The sequence below is a fragment of the Doryrhamphus excisus genome, linkage group LG23 (genome assembly GCF_037039965.1).
Source record: "Doryrhamphus excisus strain RoL-2023G ecotype Guam linkage group LG23, RoL_Dexc_Guam_v1.1, whole genome shotgun sequence".
In the NCBI taxonomy this organism is placed as follows: domain Eukaryota; kingdom Metazoa; phylum Chordata; class Actinopteri; order Syngnathiformes; family Syngnathidae; genus Doryrhamphus; species Doryrhamphus excisus.
The window spans coordinates 10,219,180-10,241,028 of record NC_136379.1 but is presented as its reverse complement, the minus strand read 5'-3'; the positions used below and the strand labels follow the sequence as shown (position 1 = coordinate 10,241,028).

The 21,849-nt window shown below is 51.9% G+C and overlaps 2 protein-coding genes across 5 annotated transcripts in view; both read left to right on the top strand.

Annotated features, from left to right (window-relative positions):
• Window positions 1–35: 35 nt before the first annotated feature.
• On the top strand, window positions 36–15,190 carry inppl1b (inositol polyphosphate phosphatase-like 1b). The gene is made up of 29 exons (XM_078788437.1): window positions 36–328; window positions 1,262–1,361; window positions 2,984–3,238; window positions 4,967–5,030; window positions 6,297–6,438; window positions 7,039–7,159; window positions 7,230–7,370; window positions 7,606–7,693; window positions 7,933–8,010; window positions 8,189–8,326; window positions 8,536–8,650; window positions 8,724–8,824; window positions 8,909–9,011; window positions 9,070–9,266; window positions 9,842–9,959; window positions 10,020–10,116; window positions 10,191–10,329; window positions 10,411–10,510; window positions 10,963–11,051; window positions 11,175–11,256; window positions 11,327–11,416; window positions 11,964–12,077; window positions 12,644–12,732; window positions 12,792–12,879; window positions 12,971–13,123; window positions 13,488–13,569; window positions 13,647–14,400; window positions 14,473–14,588; window positions 14,950–15,190. The coding sequence occupies exons 3-29, from the start codon at window positions 3,102–3,104 to the stop codon at window positions 15,041–15,043; spliced, it is 3,630 nt and encodes a 1,209-aa protein (XP_078644563.1). The 5' UTR covers window positions 36–328; window positions 1,262–1,361; window positions 2,984–3,101; the 3' UTR covers window positions 15,044–15,190.
• A 1,524-nt stretch (window positions 15,191–16,714) lies between these two features.
• Window positions 16,715–21,849, top strand: part of LOC131106380 (P2Y purinoceptor 4) — a 45,595-nt gene continuing 40,460 nt past the window's right edge. For 3 of the 4 annotated variants that reach the window (XM_078788557.1, XM_078788559.1, XM_078788560.1), the window contains exons 1-2: window positions 16,855–16,936; window positions 17,871–20,362. In XM_078788557.1, the coding sequence (XP_078644683.1) occupies window positions 17,929–19,035 (1,107 nt within the window). In that variant the 5' untranslated portion in view covers window positions 16,855–16,936; window positions 17,871–17,928 and the 3' untranslated portion in view covers window positions 19,036–20,362. Of the gene's footprint in view, window positions 16,937–17,870; window positions 20,363–21,849 lie in introns of all 4 variants that reach the window. The other variant, XM_078788561.1, reaches the window with a different exon arrangement.

Genomic DNA, 21,849 nt, shown 5'->3' with positions numbered 1-21,849 from the left:
TTAACATCGGCTTTTAACAGTAAAAAGAGGAGATAAAAAGCGAATCGGCTCCCAATTGCCGCTAACGACGCGAGCCGGCTCTTGTAGTTGATTTCAAAGAGTCGGCTCGTAGAGCCGGTTCGTTCGTGACCGACGCATCATTACCATCCGTGTCTATGTTGAGAGCGTTGTATCACACCCGAGTGAGCTTCAGGTCTGTTCAAACTTCTTTTCACCATCCATTCGACAGTTCTGCTTTTAATCGTTCATTTTCAACTCGTAGGAGCTCCCACCCGCTTACCGAATGGGGAAAAGGAAACAATACATGTAGCGATAGACCTCGGAATTGGTAAGTCATGAGGTGTTTGTAGCATTAGCTAGCCGCCTCCATTCATTTCTATGGAGGCGGTTAGCCACGCTAGCGACTCGCCATTCATTTCTATGGACGCGGTTAGCCAACCTAGCTACCCGCCATTCATTTCTATGGACGCGATTAGCCAACCTAGCTACCCGCCATTCATTTCTATGGACGCGGTTAGCCAACCTAGCTACCCGCCATTCATTTCTATGGACGCGGTTAGCCAACCTAGCTACCCGCCATTCATTTCTATGGACGCGGTTAGCCAACCTAGCTACCCGCCATTCATTTCTATGGACGCGGTTAGCCAACCTAGCTACCCGCCATTCATTTCTATGGACGCGGTTAGCCAACCTAGCTACCCGCCATTCATTTCTATGGACGCGGTTAGCCAACCTAGCTACCCGCCATTCATTTCTATGGACGCGGTTAGCTTGATTCAAGTATGCCTCATTTCACCAAAATGCAACGACGAAACCTGCTAAAGCAATGAACCATTTGTCATTCACAGTGTCTAATGTACTTCAGCACTTTTAAGAAATGCTTTGTCTAATTTTAATGTTAGTTATTGTTACTTGAATTATATACTTATTCAATATTGTATATCAATTGTATGGTATGTATATTGTTGATAGTAAACTTGCTGGTAGTATCTCAGGAAGTAATGCAGAATACATTGTATTTATAGTGCAATTAGTGCTATTGTGAGAGCCATTATCCACAAAAGGGCAAGGGAAACGCAGCTTTGGATTTGTCCTCCTTTTAATAAAAGGTGTCATTTAAACTACATAAAGTGTTTAGTTGTGTACATTTTCTTTTTCTACTGTTTTCTAACCATCACTTGGCCTGGCGAACACAACCAACTTGGTTGACCGAACACAATGTGGCATTCATACCACGGGAATGTTTCTTTCTCTCTACCAGGCTTTCCCAAGCTTGGTCCGCCCCACACCCAAAGTGGAACTCGGGTTCCTCCCTGAAATACAGAAGCTTACTGCTGGAACATGGACATACACACACGGCTGTACGCTCCTCCTCCTCCAGACGCAAGAGCAGCTGAACAATGTGAAGAATGTACATTTAGCACTGTTGGATCTTAAGGAGAGCTTGAAGATGCCAGAAGAAGAAATGGGAGGGACAAGTTGGAACGTTGGTGAAAATGTGGATTGAATGTGATTTAGTGTCAGGTATTCCCACTGTCATCATCTCCGGATGGCAACAAGGTGGGATTGCTGAGCTGCATAAGCAAGGCCTCTGGCAGCCATCCGTTGCTGCTGAGCTTCTCCAAAACATCCTAAAACGGCAGGATCCCATTGGCTGTCCGTCAAGACACGGGACCATCCTGGGCCCTAATGGTGCCCGCTGGTCTTCAATTTTGGATCAGCTTATGTCGCTGGAATGCTTCTTTGCCAGAAAGGACTTTTTTCTCTCACTCCCGTTTTTTGGCATCTTCAGTCTTTGGCATCTTTAGTCTTTGCTTGGAACCTCCTCAAGATGCAGCAGTTCTAAATGTACATTCTTCAACACTGGGGGGGTCTATAAAAGGCTTGGAAGTATCCGCTCATCCAGGCGGCCATTATTCCAAGTCCTAAAATAGTTACTACCAACCTTTATTGTCAGTGAGATAGTCCAGCAGCACAACGAAGTGCAGGATGCCCGCTGGGATACATTGTAGTTGTCTCAGACACGCGTGGATCTTATTTCTTTTACTGACGTCGCCGGTCTGCACATTTCTGCTGAGTACAGCGAGAGGATGAGGAGCGAATATGAAGCCAGGCGGCTTCCCAGAGTTTCCTAGCAGTCAGTCAGGGAAGGAAGTAGGAGCGCTGAACGGGCTGATCGCTACCATATGCTGCACGGCTGCCTTAAACAATAGCAGACAGGAACATTCAGGAGCCTGAAAGACAGAAAGTCACTTCAATCTATAAATAGGCTGAGAGGAAAATGGGGGCCGTGCCAGGCAGCACATCTGCAAAGTGTGTTTTTCAGTGGGAATGTCAGGAAGAGAGGGGGCAGGGCCTGAGGAGGGAAGAAGAATGAGCGAGAGGAAGTGATGTGCTGGCCGAGTGTAGCCCTCGGAACGTGGAGTCACCTCCTCTCCTGTCATGTCATGGGGTCGTCTCCTCCCGCCTTCGACCCGCCCCTCTGCTCCGACACCGCGCCCGTGTGGACCTGCCTGTGGACGGAATCTGGCCCTGGAAAAGACGATCCCAGTCATCAGCTGAAGCTCTCTGGAGGGTGTTCCTCTTCCCTTATATGGCCACGGAGCTGGGAAATCATTTGAATTAGTCCGGATTCTGCTGGCATGCCCGTCTGCTTTCAGTCCTGACTGACTCGCCTCTGGTACGCTTCTACCGCCGCTCTTTTCTGGGCTGGGTTTCTTTTCCTAGCTCTGGGCTGCTTCTCCTGGTCTTGGTTGTTTGGGACAACAAAAGGAGGGCTTGTGTTTATGTGCTGACATTCGCCTCCGGGGTGGCTGCTCTGCCCCCCCCCCTCGCCCTGGAATACACACACCTGGGAGCCAAGAACTGGAACAGGGTCGCTCTATACTGGAGAACTCGCGTTTATTCGGATGGCTTTTCCTTTTCCAAGCAGCCAACACAGCGAGAGGGAACGTTAAAAGACACCAGGCTGCTTTCTTCCGAGATTTCCAACATGAAGATGAGGACCATGGGACGCTCGGCGCCCCGTGACACCTTCTGAGGCTAAAGCGCTCTCCTCATGTGGACCACCTTTACCCGGCCGGCGCTAAACATCGGTTGCCATGGCGACGGCAGCATGGTATCACCGTGACATCAGCCGTGTGCACGCGGAGGACCTGCTGGCACGAGCCGGGAGGGATGGAAGCTTCCTGGTGAGAGACAGCGAATCTGTGCCAGGAGCCTATGCTCTCTGCCTCCTGTGAGTACACTATTGGCTGACCTTTGACCCCACCATATCTTTTAGTTCACTTCCTGCTTCTCAAGATGCCCATAACCAACTTCTCTGTACTTTTTAAAATGGAGATGTAGTGTCACACTCCAGTCGGCCATCTCTGTGTGGAGTTTGCATGTTCTCCCCGTGCGTGCGTGGCTTTTCTCCAGGTACTCCGCTCTCCTCCCCCATGGGGCGACCACCTCAGATCCCGAGAGACGGTGGTTCCCAGAAAACTGAAGGTGTCCACACCAGACGCTGTGCTGTTGAGCATTAGGAGAGGAGGAGTGCAGGAGGTTTCTCCTCAAGTCCTCTGTCATCCCTACAGTTTTGAGCAGGTCCAGCTCCAGATGGTTGTGGAGAGGAGGTGATGGGGGACGGAGAGGAGGTGATGGGGGACGCAGAGGAGGTGATGGGGGACGCAGAGGAGGTGATGGGGGACGCAGAGGAGGTGATGGGGGACGCAGAGGAGGTGATGGGGGACGCAGAGGAGGTGATGGGGGACGCAGAGGAGAGGTGATGACAATAGTTGCTTTCTCTCTTTGTGCATGGCTGCTGTGTAAGGTTTCTGGTGCCATATGTATTCTGAAGAAAGGAGTCGCTTTTGAGGCAAAATGGAGGTGCTATGTTGGCACCTGTGGAGATGGCAGGCAGTCTAGACGATGGCTGGTTTTTGACATGGTGACATCTTTGTGATCCAGTTTGGAGGACGGCTGTAGCAGCAGCATCACAGCCTCACCCCAAAGCCAAGGACCTTCTTTTTAGCCTGGCAAGCATCAACTAAACAATTCTCCCAGGCCGTTGTGCCATGAGAGGTTGAGGTGACTGGTAGCCAAGCCTCTGTGACCTACTGGCAGGAGAAGGGATCCAGTTGGAAAGAGAAGGCGGCTTAGCAAACGCCATGGAAGAATTTCAAGGCAGTCATACGCCCAACATTTTGCAAAGAACAATTCATGGGCTTCACACCCCCCCCCCCCCCCCCGACCAGCACGAGACGGTCAGACAGCAGATGACCGTGACCGTCACAAAAACCCGACTTTCCCCTTGTGACGCATCCGAGCCACTTCTAAAGCCTTGGCTCCAAATTCCTGTTTCCCATCACACTCCGTCTTTCTTCCCTCGGGCCCCATGGAAGAGGGCGGGAGCTCCGGTGACCACACTATGCTGACTGGTCCTTCGCCTGCACCAGACGCATTCCTGAAAACTGAGCTGGGCTGCCCGCACCGCTCCCTTATGCCCCCCCACCCCCCTCTTTTCTGTTTTCTCTCATTGAGGTTATTTTTGGGGGTGAATTTTTGTGTTGATGAGTCCTCATGAAACATCATGACTACTACCAGGAGAACCAGAGTATAGAGGGGGAGGTGCACTGTATTCGGGCACATGCTACGAGCGGCTGCTGCGCCGTCACGGAGGTTTCTGGCAAAGCACGGTGCTGGCGTTCAGGATGGCTAATGAGGTTTTTCCCCTCAACGTGGAGTATTTGGTACAACTGGCACACAAAATCTCTTCCTCGGAAAGTGAATGTTTGTTTACAAGCAGGGTGCTATTATCTGCGTGACATCATTGGCTATGTGACTCACTCTGCTTTTTAAATGAAACGTGAATGTTCAGGTTCCCGTCCCCACCCTCCCCGTCAGAGACTGGTATCTTCAACCCTGGTAGACCTGATGTCAGACCTATTTACACTCCTGTTATTTGTCTCCCTTTGTCCTGTAGATTTCAACGCCATGTTCATACCTATCGCATCCTTCCTGATGGAGACGGCCTCCTGGCGGTGCAGGTGAGTGACATCATTGCCCCACCCGGCGAGGCAGACCAATGGAAAGCCTGCTAAGCGTCCCTGCCCTAGAGGCGTGCCAGCAACAGAAGATCCTCTGTCGGCTCTGCAGTAGCTTTGTTGCTCCGCTGGCGTCTGCGCCGTGTGCTTGCATGCTTGGAGGATGAGCTCAGTGGCTCTGAGAAAGATTTCTTTTCATGTGTCCACATTCTACCCCCACATGAGGTCAGCGAGCCGTGGGTGGGTGCTTATTTGTTGTTGTCCTGCAGAACTGTGCCCGCTCGGCATAATAAGCTTCCGCGGCTGGCAGGGAATCTTACGGTGAAATGAAAGCCACGTGATGAGTGGCCAGCTTAGCTTCACGTTTTCAAGTCTTTGCAACGCTCCTGAATGCCCTGCTTTCAGCCTGGGAGCTGGTGGACTTATTCCACTGCCATCGGTACACAACTCCCTGGCATCGTACCCCAGGCCCCATGGGCGCAATAAACCGCATGCTTGTGGCACGGATGGCACGTGGAATGGTTCAGATATGTACTGGTAAAATGCCCTTCCCAGGATGGTCCATCCTGATGGGAAGAAGCACAGGGAAGCCATCTTTTAGCCGTTGCTAACAGCTGTGGCTCTCGACACACGCGCCAGTTTACAGCCAGCAACAACAAATAACACGGGATTCATCGTCAAAGCTCAAACGTTGCTGGAAGGGGGAATCTGAAAGGTAGCAGCTGGGAGAATGTCCAGCGATGCTCCACCGTGGCCTGGAAGCGAGGCCTCTTCTGGCTGGCTAGCATCTAGCAGCCCGGAAGTAGCGGTGGGTGGTCAAACGGTGCAGCGGAACAACGAAGGACATGCAAGCATGACGTGCAAGCATGACGTGCAAGCATGACGTGCAAGCGTGACGTGCAAGCGTGACGTGCAAGCGTGACGTGCAAGCGTGACGTGCAAGCGTGACGTGCAAGCGTGACGTGCAAGCATGACGTGCAAGCATGACGTGCTGATTGGGTGCAAGAAGGCAAATTAGCATGTTGGCATCATGGTTGTCATGACGCTGAGCTCAGCTTTGCATGTCATGTTGTCACGCATCATGCCATGCCGGGTGTGTAGTATTTTGTGTGTATTTAGTGTAGTATTTTGGAGATGCAAGTGAAGGACAGTTCCTTCACTTGCATCTCCAAAATACTACACTACCATACTGAGCGTGTACGTGTACATCGTGTATGCTAGCCACATCTGCTGACGATGAATGCTCTTTGGGCTTGTTATGTGTGTTAGCAGACCACACAAGGAGTGCAGGTCAACTGTTTCCGGACGCTGGAAGACCTGGTTTTGGGATACCAGCACCCTCACAAAGGCTTGGTCTCCCCGTTGCTTTACCCCGTGCCTCGTGACGCCGACGCAGGGGACGAAAGCTCAGGTGAGGCTCCACCAGATCCACACTACTGTTCTGTATCAGGAGGTGCATGAGGGTGCGGGGTGATTCTCTAGGTGGCCTGGGGTGGTTGGCCTAAGATGAAGACGCTAGCTTGGAGTCTCTCTCTATTGACTCCACGGTGCTCCCTTTTCTCCTGGTCCTGATTCCGCTTTTCCTCGTCCCGTGCCTGCAAACAGCCAGGAAGGGAGCTCACTCTGTGTGTTGGTTTCAGCACCGGGTGCGTTAACAGACGTTGTAGATTACATCACACGAGAAATGCTACTCCTTCATAGTTGAACAGCCAGCATTTCAAGAAATGCTTCAAACATTTTAAAGACAGCACAAATAGAAAACAGCCAGTCCACATACGAGAGGAATGGTTGCATTGTTATGATATATTCTTACACTATATATTATGTGGGGTGCACCATCATTATATGGCATACAAACAAACATTTCAGGGGAAGACATTTGGTGTACTAGTACTGGTACTTACTGGTACTAGTACTGGTACTACTTGTACCAAGTCAACACATCCTCATTCCCTCCTCATTTACATCTTCATTAACATCATTACAACACGCAACACTGGTGGCTTTTCAGATGATGAGAAGACGCCACCAAGTTTAGTTCCAGTCCACACGGTGACCTTCACCACACCGCCGGCAAGTCCCGCCCCCCAGGCTTTGTTCCTGGAGAAGTTGCAGGCGCTGAACACGTCCAGGTAGTTCTCCCATCTCCTTTTGCTGTTGGTGTTGCAGGGTGAGATGGTCCTCACGCTTCCTCCCTTTCAGTACTGCCAGTGACGTCATCGCGCTGCTCAACGACTATTTCTTCAGCCAGCTCCCCCTGGACGTTGAGAACGTGCGCAAAGGGGCCACCAGCATGTGTCACCTCAGACGTACGCTGGGGGCCGCCTGCCAGGGCCTGGACAGGTCAGTCTTGGGATGGCGGGCAACGCCTACTCTTTCTTGGTTTCCTATACTCTACCGGTACACGGCACATCAGCTAGCTACGCTACTCTTGGACAGCTACAGGTGTCTAGTCTCCAAGACTAGATAGGACGGCCCTAGTCCTAGAAATCCTGTTGTAGTGAGACCCCTAGTGTGTAGAAGTTGTAGTGGTGTAGAAGATCTTCCGGGATGTCATCTGGGTGGTTCTCTTCCGCAGTGAGATGGACCAGACACTCTCAAGTCTGGAGACCCTGGCCAAAGTCTTTGACCACCCCAGCTGCTCTTTGCCAAACATGAGTTGTCAGGTATGACACCTCATCATCATCTCTGGCACACGAGGCCGTGCGGGCCGAGACTCTGCAGGTTTTCTCTCCAGCAGCTGATTTCATTGCTGAGCTCCTTCCCTCGAATGGAGGGAGGTGTTGATCATTCCATCATTCAAATCAACTGCTGTAGAACACCTGCAGTGTCTCCGCCCCCGTGGCACCGGTTTGCCAGCCCCAATGGGACACTTCTAACTCTATCACATCTGCATGGAATGAAGAGTCCAGACTCGGAGGTCGACACCTTGTTGGGGAAGATTTCAGCTTTGGTCAGCCTCCTTTCATCGCTGGAAAAAAAGGTATGCACTGGTGTGTGTGCGTGTGTGCGTGTGTGTGTGTGTGTGTGTGTGTATGTGTCGCCATCCATCCGTCTTCTACCGCTTATCCGAGGTCGGATCGCAGGGGCAGCAGCCCAAGCAAGGAGTCTGTGACCTTCTCCCACTGATAGACCACCCATGTGCTCTTTTGTCTGTGAAGGTACTGAAGGCCCTGCAGGACGCAGTGACCAATCACAATCTAGCTGTGCAGCCGAGCCCTCCTCCTCCGGAACCAACAGCCACCATCGGGACTTCTGCCAGGAGCCACGGGCATGGACTGCCAGTCCACACCTTCCAGGTCAGCAACACATGCATTTCACTACGCTGGACACCTGAGACCTTCAAGGACCAGGACCTTCAACTCGCTTGTTTGCGATCGATACTTTCCACTTCCTACTCCCCTCTGCTCCCTACTCCCCTCTGCTCCCTACTCCCCTCTGCTCCCTACTCCTCTCCGCTCCCTACTCCTCTCAGTGGCGTTCCATGATCTGCCGTCTGTGTTTCCAGGTAAAGATGCTGCGCTACGGCAGGCAGACGGTGTCCGTGGATGTGGGTGCAGGGGTGCTGCTCTTTGACAGGAAGTCCAACTCATGGGATGTCGAGCGGGTCTCACACGACAGAGGTGATGATTGCGTGTGTGCGTCTGTTGGTGCGTCCTTGCTTGTCCCTTCTGATGCCGTGGGGGCCATGATCAGTCCTTCAGGTTGTCAAGTACCAGAGCTGCCGCGCCAAGGTCCGCCTGCTGGTGGACAGCCACCACAATGCACCATGGGACATGATGTTTGAGAGCACACGGGTAAAGCGGCTTCTCTCTTTGATCCGCGCCTGGACTCCTTCCTTTTTCTCACCCACGTTCCCCTTCATGCGGGTCTGGTTTTAGAAGGGGGACGCCTTCTGCCAACTCCTCCAGCTGATGAAAACACGACATTCCAAACTCAGCCAACCCGACGTCGTCTCCGTCTTCGTTGGCACCTGGAATATGGGTAGGCACGAATAACGAGTGTCACGAACACAGGAAGTGAGGCGTCTGTGTGTCAACAGGTGGCTCCCCTCCGCCTCGCAGCCTGCAGGCTTGGATCAGCTGCTGCGGTTTGGGACACACCCCCGACGACTCCATTTCCTCGCTGCCTCATGACATCTACGCCTTGGGCACGCAGGAAAACCCTCAGGGCGAGAGGGAGTGGGCGGAGCATATTAGAGCCACCCTTCGCAGCCACACCCACGTGGACTTCAAACAAGTACATCCTTCTTCTTTTTAGACGCCACTAACGTGGACGTACATCCTAACCATCAGCAGAACCTTCCTTTCATGAATGGGAAGGAACTCATTCAACCCCCAAGGCCAAAGACAGGCCCTTCAGTGGGGGCCGTTTTAGGCCCATCTTTCAAGGCACATGGAATATATATCTATATATCTTCTGTGGCTGCAGCACCATCTAGTGGCCATCCCGCGGTATAGCCTTCAGACGGCCACTTCTTGGCCAAATAGGAAGGAAGCATCTGGTGTTGCTCTGATTCGGCTTTTTCTCTTCACCCGTCATTCCATGTTTGGCAAATGAAATATAAAAACCAAACCGTCTATTTGGAACGATTTGTATTTCCATTTCATTTTTTTACATACAAGGACCTAATCACTTGTCATGGTTCAAGGATGGGCATATACAGTACACAGTACACCGTATGTACCTGTGTGTATACATGCATGTACCTATATGTCTGTATTCTCTACATTATATTTTGTACTGACTACGTTGTACAGATGAACTTTGCTCACTAGCAATAGCAACGTTGTAATGCAGACATGGTCCTGCAGGTGGCGGTGCAGTCCCTGTGGAACATCCGACTGGCTGTGTTCGTCAAGCCGGAGCTGGAAGGCAGCATCAGCCGTGTGAGCACCGCCAGTGTAAAAACGGGCCTGGGCAACACTCTGGGTAGGCGGCTGACATTTGGCAAATGAAAGCATGAATTTAAGGTGCAGGCTTCTGTTTTAGGGAACAAGGGAGCGGTGGGAGTGTCCTTCCACCTGAATGGAACATCCTTTGGCTTTGTCAACTGCCACCTGACCTCTGGAAGTGAGAAAGCTCTAAGGTATGTCTGATGTTGGCGTGCATCTTTTCACGTTGTTCATGCGCCTTACCGACGTGGCATCAACGTGCGTCTAGGAGGAACCAGAACTTCGGTGACATCCTCAGGCTACTTTCACTGGGCGACAAACACCTGGGCGCCTTCGACATCAGCCTGCGCTTCACGCACCTCTTCTGGTGCGGAGACCTCAACTACCGCCTGGACCTGGACGTGCAGGTAGGGTGGACTGGCTGTCTTCAGGCCGCCTTGGAAATGGCACACTGCTCCCAAAGTTGATGACCCTGTCCCGGTCTGCAGGACATCCTGAAGCACGTGTCCAAGAGGGAGTTTGAGGAGCTCATGCGTGCGGACCAGCTGACCCGAGAGAGGCTCAAGCGGAAGGCCTTTTTGTATTTCAGTGAGTTTGGCCTTTAAATCGTCTCCACTGGCCGTTCATTTCATCTTCTGGTCTGGCTTGATCGGTCCAAAGTAGGCCATTGACGGTGACACCTCACGCATTCCATTCATGACCTTCCCGTTTAGCGGAATTAGCGCACGCCCACCACGCCATGCTACATGCTCCCACGCTTTATCGTGACCTGAACACATCAAGGCCACGCCCTTCCAGCAGTGGACATGTATCTCCTACTCACACACACATCTCTGGGGACGAGGCGACTAATCGGCATTCATTCACTTGATAACGGAAAGAAACTTCATGCTTTGACAGCCCTAAGAATTAGTACTACTACTACTACTACTGCGACTGTGTAGTTATACCCCCAATTAGGAGTATTGTTGTGGTAAAGCTGTGTACCTGTTGCTGTAAGTATCATAAATGAAATATTTTTGTTGATGATGTTTTTGAAGAGGAAGAGAAGATTACCTTCCCACCAACCTATCGGTACGAACGAGGCTCCAGGGACTGCTACCTGTGGCAAAAGTACAAAACTTCAGGGGTGAGTCCCCCCCCCCCCCCCCCCCCCACGAGGACAACTGCACACATTCCATGCATGCTGGTGACCAGACCCCCCAACATGTCCCTGATGAGCGACAAACATGCCTGCTTTGTCTTCCCGTAGGTGCGAGTCAACGTTCCGTCATGGTGTGACAGGATTTTGTGGAAGTCGTACCCCGACACGCATGTCCTCTGCACGGCATACGGTGAGAATGGGCGGCGCCCAGAGGAGAGGGCGGGCCTAAGGGCCTCATGAGTGTCATTGTCTGTGGGCAGGCTGCACCGACGACATCTTCTCCAGCGACCACTCACCTGTGTTTGCCACCTTCCACGTGGGCGTGGCGTCGCAGCCCAGTTCCAAAGCAGGTGTGCCTGTCAGGACTCGTACCCCCACACACGCCCTCATCTGGGCTCCCATGGCCAGTCTTGCGCCAAGACACACACGGTCCACGCGCGTCTGACGGGCTGATTTTTAGCCGCTTCTGTTTTTTCATTCCGAGCGACATATACCACACATGGTGGGTGTCTCTTAATTAGCCTCATTAAGGAAAGGAAGGCCAATATATGACACATATTACATATTATTTATTACTCATAAACAGAAAACAATAATAATAAATATCCCTAAATTGGGAGTAGAGGAAGCGTGCGGGCAGACGGTGCAGAACCAATCATGTTTTCGCTGGGACTGACGTGGTTGGTACGTACCACGGACAGCTCACACGTCCAAGTTTGAGGGACGTTGGTCTGACAACGTCCATGACCTCCAGACCTACGTCCCAGCAGCCTCGGACTTCCTGCCTACCTTTCACTTCGAAGTTCTCCACCTGCAAAAATGTGGGAAACGGCCAAAGAAATGGTAGGTCTGCTTGTGACGAAGACCTGCTGATGTCCACACTTTCATGTCAAGCAGATCAATGCTCCGGCGTGGAGAGGGCCTGGATCGAGCTGGAAGGCATCGAGGCCATTGTGAAGACGGCTAGCAAAGAAAGGTTCTTCATCGACTTTTCTTCCACTTGCCTTGAAGGTACAATATCCTACCCAGTACTGTTTCTTCAGGTACTCTATGGATTAGAGATGCACGTAACAGATATCAGATAACTGCTTCTCAACGCCGATCGCTACCTTCTAAATGTAGATGTAGATGGAGTGTAGTGTGTGCACAGCGGCAGCAGGAAGGACTGGAAGAAAGGAGGACGTGTTGATGTGTCCTATCATGGCATGACTACTACCAGGAGAACCAGAGTATAGAGGGGGAGGAGCCACCTGCCGTGGCCCAGCAAGGTGCACTGTATTCAGGCACACGCTGTGTCGCCACGGAGGTCTCTGGGAATCCTTTGGCACTTTTCAAACGATGATGAGGTTTTTTGTGAGCTCCATGTTTTTTCTCCCCTCATGGCGGAGCTTTTGGTACAACGTCCTTCCTGCTCAAGGGAAGGTTCGTTTACGGGAGAGCTGAGGGGAAGTTGGGCTTTAGTGTATCGGTAGGATGCCATAAGGCCCCGCCATGGCTCTCATTACGGTGCACCACTAGCATATAGCGTACAACTGGAAGCTGGAAGGCGCCGATTGACGTCTTTCGTGCTTTTCCAGAGATGCGTCGCTCAAGCGAGAACGACTCTCAAAGCTGCGACGTTCCCGGCTTTGTCAAACTGGCCTGGTCCTTCAAGCAGCTGCCAAAGGTCAGCGGCCCCCAGACGTTGATGTGGCGACACGGCCCACTCATGTCTGCGTGTCTTAGCTTCTTCCACTCAGGTCTGACATGGACTTCCTGCAAGATCAGCACCTGCTGCTGTCCGTCAAGTCGTGTGACGGCTTCGAGTCGTACGGTGGGGGCTCTTCTACTGCTTGCTTCTTGGTTGCTTTGCTGATGGTGGACATTTTGTCCCGTACACCCACTCCTGACTTTGTTCTTCCCAGGGGAATGCTGCGTGGCGCTGCGCTCGCTGGTGGGCGCGTCTGAGCAGTTTGAGACCTTCCTGAGCCACCGTGGGGAAGAAATCGGCTCCATCAGGGGACGGGTACGGCTTCACGTGCCCAAGGACAGACGGGGAACCCGCAAGAAGACCTACGGTGCGTCTGTCGGAATTGGCCAACCCCCCCACCCGCCTCCTCGCACTATCACTTCCTTTCACCTCCGATGGTCCCTCAGCTCTCCTGCCAGTCTGGCACTGCTTCCTCTACCCGGTTCCTCAATGACCCCCACAGCTTGGCTTTGCACTTCCTCTTCCTCTTTTGGCATCCTGAGACAGTCCAGCAGGACACGTGGGTGTCATGCCCCCAGGTCAGCATTCTTTGAGCAACGCCACTGGGCTGGACCCCCCCCACCGGGCTGGACCCCCCCCACCCACCACACACACACACACACACACACACACAGAGGAAGCGGAATTCAAAATGACAGGTTTTTTCACATCACGACATTTTTCTTTTTCAGAGTGGTTCCGTTTGGAGAAAGACCAAAGAGGTCCTGGCAGAGGTCACGTGACCCCCGCACCCACACGAGTCCCAATTAACAGGTGAGGACTTCTTCTGTGGTACCGTGTGAACGCCACCCGCATCAGCGACAGCGAGCTCGAGTGTTGATGTGTTGCAGGTCGTTGGCGGCCCACCCCAAGCCCACGCCGAGCAGCTACACCAACCCCGCCTACTTCATCTTCGAGGGCGTGTCAGTGGTCCGAGGAGTAGAGGAGGCTCTACCTCTACAACGGAGGGAACCTCAGGTGATCTGGGCCGGCAACCAGGCCCTGCAGCTGCCCAAAATCTCAGCACGCCGCGGCTTCAACGCCAGACCCTGTCGCCGATCAGACTTCACGGAAATAGAAATTCCAGCCGTCCTTCCCAACTACGCTCCGACCAGCCAGCTCCGCACCCCTCAAGCCGACTCCTCCTACGAGCTGTTCCCTGCCAAAAAACCCTCTCCCATCCCTCCGCCCTCTGGCAGAAGCACCCCGCCCTGCCAGGAGCAGCGGTCCCTTGTGGAAAACCCTCCCCGTGACTCCGCCCTGCCGGAGAACAACCTGAGGAACTCGTACATGAACCAGTCGGCCATCCTCCGGCAGAAAGCCAAAAGGGATCTTCCAGACAGGAAAACAAAAGCCCCGTCGGTTTTCCCCTTCACCCCAGCTCCTTCAGGACCCTGTGGGGTGCCCGCCCCCTGGGTGGCCGAGCAGCTGCCGCCCGGCCCCGCTGGCGACAACTCCCTCACTGCTTTGCAGATCGCCAAGTCGCTCAGTGAGGTGGATTTCTTCCCTGCAAAGCCGAGCCCCCCATCCTTCCTCAGCCAGAGGCCAGGCCCCGGGAACGGACCCGGCCTGCCCCTGGAGAGGGGCCACAGTTGGGAAAAAGAGGTGGGACGCCGCATGCTTTCCCGGGGCTCCACTGAGGAGACATAACCTTGCGTATGTTTCGCATCACAACAGGTTTCTGTCCTCCAAGGTGCTCCTGAGACGGTCTGTGAGCTGCTCGGCGCTCTGGGTCTCCAGAAGTACTCTCTGGGACTCCGCCTCAACGGCTGGGACGACCTGGACTACTTCAGGTACGCTGCTAGCACTACGTAGCCAGCTAAGCTAAAGACACCCCCGCGGTGTTCCACAAAGCGCTTGACTGCTAAAGTAGCTCTGGCTGCTGCTGCTGGGATGTTGGTGGCGTCCTTCAACGTTCCCACGGTTGTTTCTCCACGCTTCACATCTTCTTCCAGCATTGCTGCTATGGCACGCATGCGACAACAATAACAACAATAACAGCCCAGCATCTTGCACTGCGCATCTTTGCCTGCTGCTTCACTCTTCTTTGGTCCCCTCGCGCCTCGTCCCCGTCCAAGACGTCTTGGAGGAAAGGTGTGGGGCTTCTCGTGTCCTCCCGTATTTGTGCTGCAGTAGCGTTTGTCGTCTCCACAGCGGCATCACCGAAGAGGATCTGCGTGCTGCCGGAGTAACAAACTCCTCTCACCGACGCAGGATCTTGGAGAACCTGCCCAGGAACTGGACCTGAGACGCATGGACGGCTAGGACGTCCATCCAGAAGCTTCTTTTCAGCACCTGCGGCAACATTTCAGGGATTTAGTCTGGACTTGGTGGCTTTTTCACGTGACGTTCCAGAGGTAAGCCCCCGTGGTTCTACCTTCTGTACGCCACTGGCCTCCTCTCGACCTCAGACTCCATCCGATTGGTTGCTTGAGGAGATAAATGTATGATGTTAGTGCCAGGGAAGGCATTTGTGTGTCGTGTTCCACGTCCGTGAAGATGATGTGAACGTTGCCGCTCCATGGACATCCGATGGACTGACTGTCCTCCTGTGTACTTTGTGCTACGACTGAGCCTGGACCAGAGCTTCTATTAAATGCATCGTCTACACATCTTGCCAGAACATTGTCTGTCATCAGCCGCTCTCCACCGCCGCTCCGTAGTCACAGCCACGGCCGTCTTTTCCAGCAGATAGAAGAGCTGGGCGAAGAGCAGACAAGACTCCACAGGTCCAGCCACGGCTGGTGTGTCAGGTAACAGGAAGACGAGTTCCGTGTCTGTCCGCTCTGCTGTGGTTACTCATTAAGGCTCCGACAAACAACTCTGCCTGACCCCTGACCTCCAGCTGCCTCGTCCACGATGTCATCCTCTGGACAGGCGCGGAGGTTTTTGGCACGGTACACTAAAAAGGGGGGGGGGGTCGGGTTTTGGTTATCTTCACGGCCCTAAGTGGTGGTCTTTCAGTCGTTATTTGGCATTCCCACGATGGTGCCACCACGCACTCTTGCAGACGCATGGCCAGCAGCGCCACATCCTGCAACGCCGCACCTCGTCCTCCTGGACGACACAGCACGCCTTCAGTATGCGTGTGTGTGTGTGCCGTAAATACAGACAGTATACGTGCTGATATTATATATATTATACATATATTGATATTGCTGTCACTCACTAACCTGACTGACTGCAGACGTACCCAAAATCCCAGGAAGTACGGCTGGACTCAAACCTGTGACTTCTACCTCCATGACAAATACACTTGTGTCCTGTTCCTTTCTGTGTGGACCAATCTCACACTTTGTCATGCAAACGGAATCATTTGATAAAAACGTGTCATCATGTGACTCCGCCCCCTTGAAAGAAAGCAACATGCAGCTTTTCCATGATCCAGTCTCAGGTCCTCAACGTGCCCTGGACCGGGAAGTGATCCTTTGACCTGCGTGACGACTCAAGCCTCATGGAGACGATTGCTCCACTCATGGTACATTTATGTCTTTATGGTCAGGCGTTATTGTCTCATACCCGTGGCAACTTTGCAGCCAAACAAACAGCAATCCCAACTTGGCATAAGATTCCGAATATTCCAACTTTACGCTAGTAAGATGAGGATATTTGGCATTCTCATATCTCACATAAGTTCCTTCCCGTGGCTGAGTAGGCCCACTGTTAATAAAAATACAGTAACTTCATCATCTTTCATCATTCGGCTTTTCTTCCTGTCACTCACACACACACACACGTGTTATTTTTGCTAAGTGAATTGGGATTGTTGGGAATAATAGAATGAAAGTACATTGTGTTGCGTTCAAGGTGTCTCTTCTCCAACTTAACCCCCGCCCACCCTCAGGAGCGTGAGCGTGCACGGTTGGCTGCTGGCGTGCTGCAACAGGAGCGCGCGCCCCCCCCCCCCCCCCATCCGTAAACAAGTTAGCAGCGTGTCTGCTGCAGCAACGCCGACAAACTCCCAAGGCGGGCTGGACCTGAAACGGCCACAAAAAGGACCGGAAAGCAGGGGAAACTTGAAGCAGCACGTCCACGGCGCCTTTGGGGTGGGTGGGGTCGGGTGGGGTGTAGTGGGGTCTTATCTCCGTGAAGTGGACGACGGGACGTCGCAGGGAGTCAGAAGCCACGTTCACGTCTGCAGGTATAGTTGACGTTCAGGTTCCACTCATTGGATTTCCGGTGCAGAATCCTGCTTTCTCAAACCAACTTTTGGACTCTGAGCAGCATCCGTGTAGCAATGTTTATGATGATGATGATGACGACGGTGATTATGATTATGGTTGTACTTTGCAGCCGTTTGGAATATTGTGGAGCTATAAAGACAAATTTACAGTCCCCCCCCCCCCAAAAAAAAAAAAAATATATATATATATATAAAAAAGAAAAAAAAATCCCATATGACATGAAACGTCCAAATGACAAGATTGGTCATGATTAGATATGAGATGAAGTATAATGATGGTCATGATGATGACATAAACGGTTACAATGGGATACAGAGCGGAAATAAGCTAAAGTGAGCACGTGACAAAGGCTACCCGTGCACATTTCTCTCATCATTTCCACTTTTTATCCATTTTTATTTCTAAATGATGAATTTATGTCATTCTCCCGACTTTGTATCTCCTAATTATGAATGCTGGTCTCATAATCGGACTTCTGTCATCATTTACATTTTCTTCTCTTCATTTGGTCTCCTTGATGTACCTCCAACTCCTACTTTGGTGCCCTGGAGGGGTTAGGGCGCCACCTTCTGGTCCGTCTTAGCCTAACAAATGCGGTGCTGGCCGCCGTTTCCAACTTAGAGAACAAAGGTGTTTTTAACCTAAGGATTTGGAGTGCATGAGAAAGTGGGAAGGAAAGCAGAGATGCTGCAAGGGAACCAATGATGGAGTAGCGGCAGGGAGAACGTGCTTGATGAAGGACGTCACTTGACTGTCCCACCAAAAGCAGAGTAGCTAAAAGAAGCTGCAGATGCTTCAGATGCTGTTACTGCCATCAGGAGGCTGCCTACAGCCACGGTGGTTTTTGAGAGGCTCTGGCTCTTGCTGACATTGTTTCCATTGTGTGCCTAGCTCAGAACTTCATCATTCTCCTCATCTTCCCTTGGAATGCCGGGTGCCGGAGGTCACCATGGAAACGCCGGCCCCGCCCAACCAGTCCACGGTTTTCATCTCCATCTTCAATGAGAGCTGTCGCTTTGACGAGGAGTTCAAGTACGTTCTCCTCCCCGTCTCCTACAGCCTGGTGTTGGTGCTTGGCCTCCTCCTCAACGCCAGCGCCTTGTGGACGTTCGCCAAGATGCGTCCGTGGAACCCCAGCGTGGTCTTCATGTTCCACCTGGCCCTCACGGACTTCCTGTACGTGCTGTCCCTGCCCACGCTCATCTACTACTATGCCAACCGCAGCCACTGGCCCTTCGGCGTGGCGGCGTGCAAGATGGTGCGCTTCCTGTTCTACGCCAACCTCTACTGCAGCATCCTCCTGCTCACCTGCATCAGCGTGCACCGCTACCTGGGCGTCTGCCACCCCATCAAGGCGCTCACCTCTGTCAAGCCGCGCCACGCCCAGATGGTGTGCGGCGGCGTGTGGACCGCGGTGGGCGTCTGCCTGGTGCCCAACCTGGTCTTCGTCACCACCTCCAGGCGGGGCAACGACACGCTCTGCCACGACACCACCAGCCAGGACGCCTTCGAGGCGTACGTGGACTACAGCTCCGCCGTCATGGCGCTGCTCTTCGGCGTCCCCTTCCTCGTCATCGTGGCGTGCTACTGCCTGATGGCGCGGGCCTTGTGCCGACCCAGACGGGGATTGGCGACGAGCCTGGCGGGCGCCGGCTCACGCCAGAAATCCATCAGGCTCATCGTAGTGGTCTTGGTGGTGTTCGCCGTCAGCTTTGTCCCGTTCCACATCACCCGCACCCTCTACTACGCCGCCCGGGTTCTGGACCTGGACTGCCATGTCCTCAACATCGTCAACTTCACCTACAAGATCACACGGCCGCTCGCCAGCGTCAACAGCTGCATTGACCCCGTTTTGTACTTCCTGGCTGGCGACCGCTACCGCTCCAAGCTGATTTATGCTCTAACGGGAAGACGCCGGCCCCCCAGGAGCCACGTGCCCACCGAGGTGCCGCCCAACAGGAACACCAGCCTCGCTCTGGTCTGCAAGAACCTTCACAGCGGCCACCCCACCATCAGGAATCAGGAACCTCCCATTGAACACCGTGGAACCGTGTGACCTTCATGGTCCTCCAATGTCAAACCAGGGGTGTCCGCAGGGCAGCCTGGGGATTATGACATCATTCAACACAACGCTCCAGTGAGGCGAGATTCTGTGCAAATCAAGCGCTCTTTTTTTCCTCCTGCCACTGACGTTACCTTCCCCTCACCTCACTGGTAACCAACATGCGCCTTCAGAGCACAAATAACCTCATCGGCCTCCTGGAACGCAGCACTGCAGCATTTGAAAAGTGCACAAGCTCTCCCAGAGACCTCCGTGGCTGCACAGGGGCCACTCGGAGCGTGTGCCCGAATACAGTGCACCTTGTTGGGCCACAGCAGGCGGCTCCTCCCCCTCTATACTCTGGTTCTCCTGGTGGTAGTCATTTAAAAGAAGTACAGATAAGAAAGTTATGTTATGGCTTTGGAAAATAAGATATTGTACATCTGTAAACGATATCATTAAACAAGACTGGCATCACACCATTACCATTAGGATATATATAAGACCACACTTAGCTTAGCATGCTTATATCATCTCCAGATATCACATTAGTTTTGATGAAGGATGACTGTTATGGGGTCAATATGATATGATATATGATATTATATTGTGATACACATGATACATATTCCAGGGATCGCCTTATTTCCACCCCACGTGGGTGTTGGTCGCACCTTGGACAGCCCAATGAAATACTTCCGGCTTCGCCACTGTTGTGGTGCTATTCCACCCCAGTCCACTAGGTGGCAGTAGATTACACAGCGCCACCTGCTGGCTACGGTAGTGACGCTACAAAGTCTTGTAGCCATTGTTTGTATATCCTGCCACCAAGGATATACCAACGAAGCACAGCATTAAGTACTTAAGAGTCGATGTTGTACTTCACTCGTGGTGTGGTGCCAGTAGTTAAGAATGTGACGTTTACCCCACCGCCTCCGGCTCTATTCCTTCCACGCAGAGTGCTCTTGAGCAATGTGGTAGTAGTATAATAGTATGATCACAATACCGACTAAAAAGTTCTTACTAGATGTTTTAACAGCTCCGTGTACGATGCAGAGCGCTTGGACGTGAGTGCAAACTACAGCCACGATAATAAAGCTATTGTTAAAGGAATGCAGTGTAAATGTAGGCTAAATACAATCCCTCTAACTTGGGGAGTTGTTGGAACTTTTCAAATAATAAATGACCGCTGTTTTGGGGGTTGACTGTAGTCTGTTATTAGTCCAAAAATGCCGAAAGGCAAGTTGTCAGCAGCATTGTCGCCACTGAGCGTTACTAATGTGAGACGTGACCTAAGATGACACCTGAAAACAAGATTCTCCTCCCTTTCCTTCTGGAAGTGGTAAGTTTTAATCTTCTGTGTTATTTTCCCGACTCCGTTTGAAACACTTTCACTGTGGAACAAGTGTATTATGGAAGCTAACCAGTTAGTTGGTTAGCTTGCTATGCTAGCAGCGGTGGTCTGTTATGTCCCTTCTGTGACTCCGTAGCCTGAGCAATGACGTAAACAGTGAATGATAGGTTGGGGAAGTGACAAGTGGGGGCATTATTTGATGTCTGTATGAAGAGTAACGTCAAAGCCGCGTCTTTAGGAAGTCAGGAAGATTACATACTTAAACATTGACTCGTATAAGGCGGGAATTCATTCGACGAGTAATTACTGTACTATCCCTTTAAAAGCGGACCTGGTCACGTGACTGCGCGGGCGTGCCTAATGGTCTGGCCCTGTGCTGCTCCCAGTTGTTTTTCTTCTTTTAGCATCTGTTCATTTCTTCTCTCACCGAGTGGGTGGAACTTGTCTGCAACAGACTCCAGAAGCACACCCACATCCTTTCCCTGGGTAGCTTCGGGCTGGAATGAAGATAGGATAACCAGGGTTGTTCCTGTAGATACGTGCTGGAACCTGAACCTGGCCTACAAGAAATGCCAGCAGCAGTAAATGAACCCCTACAAACGATATGTTAATGGATTACCTGGTCTATGAAGCCATTCCTTATGAGTTTGGCGTTAATGGCTTCTAGGGGTGCCCCCCACTCCAATAACAGCTCTGCTGCGCCTCCTGGTGGTGGGCGTGGATCAGTACAGTTGGCAAGGAGGCCTTGCATAATCCTAAATTTACCTCCCAGTGCTGCCCGGTCAGATGTATAAAGGTGACAAAATGGCAGCAAAACAGGAGAAACGTTAAAGATGATAAATCATAGAAAGTTATTTTTTTGTTGTGGCCAAGGCCAAACAAGGCCAGGCCAGGCCAGTTTATTTATACAGTCCATAAGGTAATTGACAGTGCTGTAAAAGTAAAGTCGTGGTAAAAGTCTGCATGAATGTGATTTACCACCCCCCCCCCCTCTCCTATTCTGTTAAATGAACATTTTCCCTGCACGGCTCCTCGAGTATTCCTGTTATTTGCGGCTCTGTTGAGAAAAGGATGCGCTGTTCTCACATTTCTGCGCTCAAGGACATGAAGGACTATTACGATCAAAAAGTTGATTTGTGACATTTAGGGGAGGAAAAAACATGTTTTCTTTTTCTTCTTCGTCCTTAAAGAAGTATAGGAAAATAAATTGGCTGTGGTGTCGCGTGGAGAAGGTCTATTCAGCTCCTTTTTCACTCCTAAATATTTTTTCACAAGCTTTTCCATCAGCTTGAAGATGAAGTCGCTGAAAGGCCTTCACATGCACACACATTTAAATGGCTTTTTTCACGACAAATGCCACGAAAATGAAGAAAATGTTTACTTTGTGTGGGTTACCTCCAGAATAATATGATTGATCCTAAGGAGGATTACACAACGTGACATTTATCAATACGCAATCGCAATATCATGAAATC

Excerpts from the sequence above, each read along its gene's own strand:
- inppl1b (XM_078788437.1), top strand. The coding sequence starts at position 3,102 with ATGGCGACGGCAGCATGGTATCACCGTGACATCAGCCGTGTGCACGCG. Across the intron at positions 11,257-11,326 it reads TGTCCTCTGCACGGCATACG|GCTGCACCGACGACATCTTC; the intron begins GTGAGAATGGGC and ends GTCTGTGGGCAG. Across the intron at positions 12,880-12,970 it reads TGACGGCTTCGAGTCGTACG|GGGAATGCTGCGTGGCGCTG; the intron begins GTGGGGGCTCTT and ends TGTTCTTCCCAG.